At 45.7% G+C, this 9,581-nt stretch overlaps 1 protein-coding gene across 3 annotated transcripts in view; it reads right to left on the bottom strand.

The window, feature by feature from the left end:
* Nucleotides 1–7,670: 7,670 nt before the first annotated feature.
* Nucleotides 7,671–9,581, bottom strand: part of LOC147886020 (uncharacterized) — a 52,964-nt gene continuing 51,053 nt past the window's right edge. For all 3 annotated transcript variants that reach the window (XM_087396823.1, XM_087396825.1, XM_087396824.1), the window contains one exon: nt 7,671–8,345. In XM_087396823.1, coding sequence (XP_087252949.1) covers nt 7,720–8,345 — 626 coding nt within the window. In that variant the 3' untranslated portion in view covers nt 7,671–7,719. The remainder of the gene's footprint in view (nt 8,346–9,581) is intronic.

Here is a 9,581-nt window from a genome sequence, read left to right as displayed (position 1 = left end):
TGGTGGGTTGTGCAGTACCAGCCTCGTCTACAATAGATCCTTCATTGTATCTTATAGTATTGTCAGCATCATTTTGACCAATGTCCTCCATGTCGGCCACTAGACGATCCTCAATGTTACTGCAATATCATCATTGTCCTCAGTACGATCAGTGGTGTCCACTGTAGTACCCATAGTGACCATTCTCTAATACATGTGTCGACTATTGCAAAGTCCAAAGGGCATCCTTTTGTAAACTAGTTCAGCCAGACCCTGTCGTTCTGGGTGGATTTTTTATACTGCAAGAAGGTGTTCTTTTTTATCTACTTGTTGGCATAGTTCCACCATGTTGACCGCTAAGGAGCCCAGGGCTCCCATCCAATCCAAAATGACAGCTTCCTCGTCTTCTTGATCAGCCCGATCCAACAAGTAGGTCAAACTTTCAAAACCTTCTAGGGTTGTCTCCTTATTGATATCTTGGTCACCACCCCTGGGCCAGTCCCCACAGGCTCAATGCTCCTCTCCGGCTTGTTCTTCAAAATCCTCCTCTCCTAGTTCTATTGGTATGTGCCTTGCATGCCCTGTGACCATATCTATTTCGAGATATGACTGTGGGTCATTGTCTCTAGTGGTTTCTCTTCCATCACTCCTTTCCCTTTTTCCTGGGCAGGGCTAGGTCTTGTCCCCATAGCCCCTTCTCTGTTGAGTGCTGTTGGGGACAAAGTGGGAGGACCTACTCGTGCCTCATTATCCCGGTGCTATCCAAGGGTTGTCACTTCTGTTGCAAACCTCACAGTTTTGGACATGCGGGATGGAAGCTGAGGTGTGCTACCTTCATCTTCAGAACTTGTTTGAAGATCTCTCGTCACACCCTTTACCACCTCCTGATACCTCAAAGACATAGAGTGATCACCCGAGGATGAGGCACTTCCAGAGTTAGTGGTTGACCTTAATGGATGTGTGCCCTTCGAGTTTGTTTCTGAATCACTATCAGAAGCCAGCATGGGTGGTCTATTCCTGGGCGTACTATGTACCTTGGAGGGGGAGAATGACCTCGGTGGGAAAACACTTGTCGAACTCATTGGTGCTAAGGTCTCCGATGCTGACTCTGAGTCACCCTTACATTTGTCACCTTTTGTATGAAATCGTGTCACAACGCCCAACACTGCGCCAATCAAATGGGGACTGTTGCCCTCCCCCGCCACTACTACATCAACCATATTCACTTGGGATGCGGGTTCCACTCTTCTATTGGAACAATCTCTGGTGTAGTGGTCGTTTGTGTTGCACTGTGTACAAGAGGGTCCCCCGAACGACTGTGTACAATCATCTTGGTAACCCATCATGTGTTACAGATGCGGCGAGTACGGCCACTGCAATAAGTGCAACTTCTGGTGCTTTTAGAGTGGTTTCAATTTCTAAGATCATTGGTTTGGTTCTGTGGGGTCATCCTTTAAAAATTGACCCCCTAGAGATCTTACAAACTAGGGTTATTGGTTCCTTTGGATAAGGGTCATGGTGTGCCATCTGACCCCTAGGCGCATTAAAATCCCACACCTCATTTTGCCTATGTGTCTTTTTGTGGCCAATCTGCTTGCCTTGTGTCACCCCTGGAAGGCCCTGGAGCCCTTCCTTGGCTTTCCTTGCTGATTTGAGACTTCACCCCTACCAAGGGCAACTTCATTCCTGGATGGCGGATTTCTGCAGCTCTCCCTTTGCTGGCTGAAGTAGAGTTTCATGCTTTCTTCGTGACAGTTCTCCTCCCCTTGGTGCCCTCTGTTACTGGCATGCTTTCGAGACCTGGACGCCTTCATTCTAGGCCACTTTTCAAGCTGTTTGAGACTTTCTTCGCGATATAAGTTCTTTTCTGCATCTGAAGCCATATTCATGGGCGCCTCTCTTCCTGCTCTTGCGTAGTGCAAGGCGCAATGAGAACGGAGGTGTTTGTGGGCTGTACACTCTGTTCTAGTGGACGCATTCTTGGCTGATCTACTGCAGTTTGCTGGACACACTCTTCTCTAATCTGAAGACACTCATAGGCAGCTCCGTCCTACCAAAGTTTGCTGTCCACTTCTCATCCTACTTTTGGAGCTGTTTCGGGGTGAAACAAGCTCTTTCTGTTGGCTGAATTCTCATCTTCCTCTTACACTCTTTGCTATAGCCATTCCTACTGAGTTCCTACTAGCTTGGATGCCCTGCCGTTGGCCCGAGAGAGGATTGGGGCACTGGTTGTGATACTCTCTTCCTGGGGGTGCAGTGGTTGGCCTTGGGCTCGGTAATGGCTTGGAAATGAGTAATGCATTGCTTGGCATGCTGTCAGACTGGTTTGCTTGTGAATATGCATGTCTACTGAAAGGAACCAAAGTAATGTTGGGGTAAAGGCACTATGGCCACCCAAGTACAGTTAGTATACTTAAGTACAGTTAGTACTTTTATTTGTTAAGTACACTAAGTACGGTGTACTTAGTGTTGTGAAATCATAGGTACCTTTTGGGCATTAACTAAGGCCCCTAGCCTGGTACCCTAGGCTAAATTCAGTGACAATTAGTTTAGACATTTCACCATCACCACCACGTCCCCGTGACATACCTCCCTCTTGAAACAGCAAACTATCTTATTTATTGTCCCAAAATTACAGCAAATAGAAAAGGGTGTCACAATAGGCATAAAATAGCCCATAATCAATAGTAGTACATCACATGAAGTAGCAAAAATACAATGTACATATAACAAGACTGCATATCCATCCATATGGGAGTGTATCAACCAATTGGAGTGTCATGATCACTCATCATAGAAGTCTCATGGGACAGCATTAGTGCCTCGAGTGAAACTGCAGTGTCACCAAGCGACCTCTAGATATTCTGTGAGCTTGTCTGCACTGTGGGTGCGGAGGTGCAACCCCCCCATGAGCATTCGGTAATGCTCCAGACATATGCTCTGCTGAACCAGCATGAGTGACTACCGCAGTAGGCTCGAGACCAAATGCCTCAAGGTAGAGCTGTAAAATCTGAGGTGAATCTGCCAATTCACTCTCTTCAATCTAGATCGCATCATTCGCAGGATAGTTCTTGCACTTCACTCGATAGCCTCTGGTAAGTCTATCATTAACTTTCCGTTCCTTATGTGCCACAATCTGCTCAAGAATCAAGACCTCATCTTGCTCATCAACTTCAGGTTGCTCTTCAATTGGCATATCCTGTGGCACTTCTCCATGAAAAGGCTTTAGCAAGCTAACATGAAAAGCATTGTGGATGGTCCACTGCTCAGGTAACTTCAACCGGTAAGCTATCTCATTGATCTTCTCAAGAACTTGAAAGGGGCTGTAGTACCTCATATTCAGCTTGATGTACAGCTTTACCTTCCTTTTCTTGTTCGTGAGGCGTGCTTTAAGAAAACGCAACAACACCCAATCACCTTTAGTGAAAACCAAGTCCCTGCGATGCTTATCCGCAGCTCTTTTCTGCTTATGTTGGCTGCGTTGGAGGGCATACTTAACCTTTTCATAGGTTGCCCGCAAGTCCTCCACATACTCCTCTGCCACAAAAAAATTCTTCTTTGTATACAAGATAGGAGGAACCTTCCTCGCTCCTTCCACTATTTCAAACGGTGCCTTACCCGTAGAAGAGTGCACTATATTGTTGTATGCATACTCAATCAGTGGCAAGTATTGTTCCCACTTTGTTTTGTGCTCAGACACATAGCATCGGAGCAAATCCAAAGTTGTAGAATTTGCCTCTTCTGATTGACCATCAAATTGTGGATGATAAAAAGATGAAAACAGCAGTGAGGTTCCCATGTCTTCCAATAAACCTCCAAAACATGCTGGTCATCCGTGACTCACGATAGACTCAGGCATCCCATGATACTTGAAAATAGATTTTAAGAACTCCTTTGCCATCTGCTCTGAAGTAATCTTCTTCCTTATTGGAATGAAATGAGCCATCTTGCTGAATCTGCAAATTATGGTCCAAATGCCATCATGACCAGAAGGAGTGCGAGGGAGATAAAAAACAAAATCCATGGCGATACTCTGCCATGGTTGTTACCTTATCACAAGAGGACCACCTGTCGACAGGCGTTGACCACATGACGACATTTGTTGACCACATGTTGACCATGTGTCAACACAAGTTAGCCACGCGATCACGCGGGTTTATCCAGGGGTACTATCTGAGGCAACCATGTATCTACACATGTCAACCACAGGTCGACACATGTCAACCACAGGTCAACCAGGAGTATCATGTCCAAAGCGATCTCATCAAGAGCTGCGCACATGGAGCAGTCACGAGTATTTACATTTACACAGTGGTTCAATGATACAGTGGTGGAGTGGATGAGGATGAGGATGAGGATGAAGGAGAAGGTGGAGAGAGGGAAAGGCATTCAGATTCGACACTGGAGCGGAAGAAAAGAGAGTGTGAGTAGACCTGTGTATTCTTGTGACTTGCGACTTCTGACCTGGAGACACTAGTCCAGTGATATGTACTTTGGCAAACTTGGTTACTTTCTCATTTCTCTTGTCTCTTCTCGATATGGGGATTGTTCACTAGCGTAGGATGAGATTTTCTTATTCTGCTTATGTTGTGGAGTTCGCAGGTGATTGTCATTTAGCATAGTGCACTCGTATGTCGTCATTCACTCCAGTATAGCATACGACACTCGCACACCACTGCACGGTGCACTCTGTGCGATCCATTGCATTAGAGCATTGCAACACTCGTGCTTCTCACGCCAGTGGCCTTTGGCCTCCGGTAACACCTTCGAAAGGATAGGAACCCCTCCCCTCAAACAGTTTATGGCGATCACGGTGGGACACTGCTCGTGGTGAGTAGCACGAGTGAAGTGGTGATCTAGGGTCCTAGAGAGGTCTTATGCCAAGTAGTTCTGAAACATTTGAAGGAGCTAGTGAGAGAACTAGGAGGTACTTGAAGAGAGTGGAGAAATGACTTCCGACAGACCAAACTAGGTACAAGAAGCATTACGTGCGACGTAAGTTTGCGAAGTCCTCAACTCGAGCACAAAGTGAGCTCATTGGAGCAGTAGCCAGAGCAAGTAACTTCATCGACACTCTCATTGACTTGGATCAACAGGAACCCTGGTGGTCAGATCCGGACTCCGGAGAAGTGCAAAGCGGAGAACATGTGAAAGAAGAGGGTACTAAGGACGAGGGCTCCTCAGGGACTCATCAAGGTCAAGGCAGCCCCTCTCCTCCTCCTGCAACGATGTCTTCATCACCACCTCTTCTACCGGAGTAGTGACTCCATCTGCTCCCGCCTCGACCTCTTGTGGACAAGTTGCTACCTCATCTGTTATGCATAGCTCCGGGCTCCTAGCTAATCCTTCTTCTACATCTATCCCATTAAGGGGTACTTTTGCTCCGGCCATGGCTTTATCTGCCATGATGGTTTCATCTCCCTTTCTATCCACATCGGTGTTGCCTTTTCAACTACCTCTTCCTTCCCTTTTGACTACTCATCCATGACTTCAACTCCGTCCCTCTCTTTCCCAAATGCTCTCCCATCCTCTTTCACCCCCACATCTTCCATGTTCTCACCCTTTCCCTCTGCAACACCGAGACCCCCCACTTACGCGCTACCATCTGGGTACACTTCCTCTATGACTACATCAGTAGTCACTTCCCCATTGTGGTCCTCCACAGGAGGAGTTGTTGGGGTGGTCTCCTCCTTGGGAGCACCAACACTCATTACAGCCCCATCTGGACTCCCTCCAACTCTTGCATCTTCTCCAACCTCTCGGGTGGGGATGGCCGTTCTCAGTCCTCCAGATAGAGCTAGACTTCTCGAGCTACTCAACAAGGTCCACGTGAAGACTCAAAAGTTCAAATGTCACCTCCATGAGGATGTGGAAGCTCATGTGAGGAAGTTCCTCACAGCATGTAGAGCTAAAGGTGTGGAGAATGAGCATGCGTTCCTTCACATCTTTCCCTCCTCATTGGAGGATGCCGCGGATGTATGGTACAGTCAATTTCCTCCGAACCACTTTCAGACGTGGACAGACCTAAGGGAGGAATGCTTACGCACTTTCAAGTTGGAAAAATTCGAACACCTGATTGTCCAAGAGTTATCCACTGACACCATGAAGCCTAGAGAAAGCATCTCTGAGATGTACACAAGGATGAGAGTCTTGGCGGCAAAGATGTCTGTGCCACCTAATGATGCTATCATGAAGGGATGATTTTTGAAAGCATTACCCCCTACCATTGCTATAAGGCTGGTTGATAAACTCCCTGAACATGCCTCACTTCAAGACTTCCTTAAAGAAGCTGTCAAGATGGAACAGTCACAACTAAGTTTTGCCTCCTCAACGACTACGACCACCTAATTCCCAAGAGAGGAGGGATCATCTGCATGGCAGCAACGCAAGGAGTTAGAAGAAATCAAAGAAGGCCTGAAAGATAGAATAAAGGTGGATGGCCAATCATCCTTTGAGCCCTAAATTCGAAGTGGCCTTTGGTGCACAGAATGCAAGGGTTCTAACCATGGTTACTGGAAGTGCCCCTCCAAGCGAAAGGTACCTACTTCTACCTCATTTTGTACATTTTGTGAGATCCATGGACATGATGCCTCTAAGTGTAGGTACCTCAAAGGATTAAGGAATCTTCTTTCAGAGTATACCTCGAGGGAACCTCTAGTTGTTGCAGTCAACAGAACGATACCCATAACTTCTAGCCCAGCAGAAGTATCTCTTGCTCCCACTCTTGCACGAGCATCTGAGCCACCTCCTCCTCCTGTCATGCCACCTCCATTGCTTCCGACTCCCCCTACACTCTTGTGTCCATTGTGTGTGTCGGTGTGCTCTCTCTTTCTCACTCTCTCCCACCTCACAAGTAATAGCGCTGTGAGTTGGTCACTCACAGCCATGGGTTGGCATTGCACTGGGTTGCACCTACATGTGAGCTCTTGAAGGGAGTCCCTTCGTATTTTGAGCTAACCAGATTAAATAAATACCGCAAGGGACGCCAAGTGTAGGGGCCAACAAGTGTCACTCTATGTTTCTAAGTAGGGACATTCTAGCCTCCCAAACACCGCTGGTCCAAGTAGGAGAGGAAATGGGCCAAAATCCCATAGCTATCCCTGAAGAGGCAGTGGAAACGCCCTTGGATCTCATAGTAAACAGGACACCTGAAGATGAAATGTTCCTCTGTCTCAACCTCCTGCATGTCACACAGTGTGCATATGCGCCTCTCCCTACGTAGTTGCTCCCTCTCTCTGGGTAGTCGCTCTATTCTGCCGCTCTTGATGCGAAGTCTGAGTGAAGAGACCCAGAACTGCCCGAGAGACCCTGAGTGAGTGGGGTAGGTGAATCTGCTAACTCGGATAGCTACCATGGATAGCTCTATCCTAACTCGGTACATGGATACCATGGATACCCATATTCCCTAACTCGGTACAAGTACGTGATGACTTGAAATGCTATATCTAGCTGTAAAGAGGGTGACCCAAACTCAGCCTAAATGATCTGATTGGCTTACCACGAATCATCTATGATAACATGAGAACCTTAGCTACTCCACACAAGCCCACTCTATATCCGACAAGTCTGGCCCCCAACAAGGACTGCCGTACATCCCCGCTGGACGAACCAAGGAGAGATGGATAGAGAGAGAGAGAGTTTACAAAATCTGACTACATGATGAAACAAAACATGAGTATTGGAGCCTTTTCTCTGACATGTCATGGAACAAAAAGTTCAAAAGTGTGGTATGGCCTAGTCTCAATTGTTTTTCTTACAAAAGCTAATAAGGAAATCAAATTCCTCTTGAAAAAGCTTACCTTTTTTATTGAAGCTTGCACAACACAAATCAACTAGTGTGAGTGCAGCCCCATGTTGCACGACTGTAGGAAACTGCATAAAAACTGAATTGGATGAACATAAACTCACGCCATGGACGTGAATGTCTCTCAAAAGGTCACCAAACTCACTACTTGGTATTTCACTAGGCTTCAAAGGATCTCCATAATACTCTTTCAATAGAAAGAAATCTGGGCAGCCAAAACATGGAGTATCAAGCGAACCATAAGACAAAAGCCTAGGAATTCGTGTGCCTTCAAGACCCTTTAAGTGAAGGTGAATGGACACTTCCTTAGCGTACATTCTCACACGCTCACCTGTCATATATTTAAAAACCCCATACCCATCCTTTGAAATCTGGACTTTATGACCTAGGCCACACTTTTCTAACCTTTTGGGAAAAGAGTCTGGAGCAAAGACTTTGAAATCATTGCACATAACTTGTACATATTTTTTAGGCAAATGGTATTCAATTTGTGCCATCTTGAACATCTTTATCACAGCATCCTTGACCACACTATCCTTCCCGGAAAGCAGCTCTACTTGACCTGAAATGCAGCACATAGCAATCAGAAAGTAATGAACAAAAAAACATAAACTCAAAACAATGCTTTTCTTTATAACACTTCCTCTTTATTATGACATATATAAAGTTCATCTCATCTTTGACCAGTCTTTACTATGATAAGCATGAGGTTTATTTACTCATTTCATTACAAATTTTATAATGATGATGAGCTTCAATCACATTCCCTATGAACTGTGGTTAAAGACCTTAATCTGATCCAACAGAGAGAGAGAGAGAGAGAGAGAAGAAGAAGAAGAAGAAGAAGAAGACTATATTATCGTCCTCTAAAGACCAAAAAATCGGCCTATGGGACCTGAGCAATACAAAATCCTCGTACACAAAGACTCTCCCTCGGAAGGGAGGGTATTAAGAGAAACTACCTTTATGTCTTAGGTGAGTTCTTGTGCTTGAAAAGCTTATAGATAAACGTTCCTAAAGCTGGGGATGACCCGCTATGTAGCATATCAGCCAGTCTGTTATGTCCCTCGAGAAGAGAGCTAAATGCTTTCCGGATGTGAGTATAGTAAGGGCATATCATTACCATGTGTTCTTCAGTTTCTGCCATTCCCTGGTCACATAATTGGCATATTCTGCTCTCTTTTGGCATATCTTTCCATCCTCCTATTTCAATCTGCATCTGGTGTGATCGGGTGCGAAGTGAGGCCAAAGCTCTTCGCTTATGTTTTGCCATAGGTGTGCAAATGTACTTCTGCGTGGCTGTTTCTCTTCCTGTATAAGTAGCCCAATATTCGGGCTTAATAAATGTACGGTAGAGAGAGAGAGAGAGAGAGAGAGCGCACTTAATCTGTATCATCAGCTTTCATCTCTGGGTTGTAGCTTTCATCTCTGGGTTGTGTTCAGATCAAGCCGGACACACTTTATGCATGTTCAAACACACTTTTCAGTATGTACTCATTTCAGGTTGTGGCACATTTAATCAGGTCATAGGGACAGACTGAGGCATTTTCTAGCCTATTTATGGGCTGCCTTCGTTGTACCGTTTCATCACATCCATTCATTCATCCATCAGTTGTATCACCCCTTTTAGTACCCTCTGATAGTTTTCAGTTTCTTCTCTCTTTCTCTCCCTCCTTCAGCTCTCCCGCTGTGCATCTGCAATTCTCACACAAGAGAGTGCACCCTCTATATATCTCTATTGAAGTTATCTAAAATTTTCAAAACTTGTTGATCCTCATCAACTTTTCTCCTGTGTATT

Source organism: Dipteris shenzhenensis, chromosome 25, assembly GCF_047967505.1.
Source record: "Dipteris shenzhenensis isolate YYH24624 ecotype China chromosome 25, Dip_SZ_1.0, whole genome shotgun sequence".
Taxonomy (NCBI): domain Eukaryota; kingdom Viridiplantae; phylum Streptophyta; class Polypodiopsida; order Gleicheniales; family Dipteridaceae; genus Dipteris; species Dipteris shenzhenensis.
This window is presented reverse-complemented; position numbering and strand designations above follow the sequence as displayed.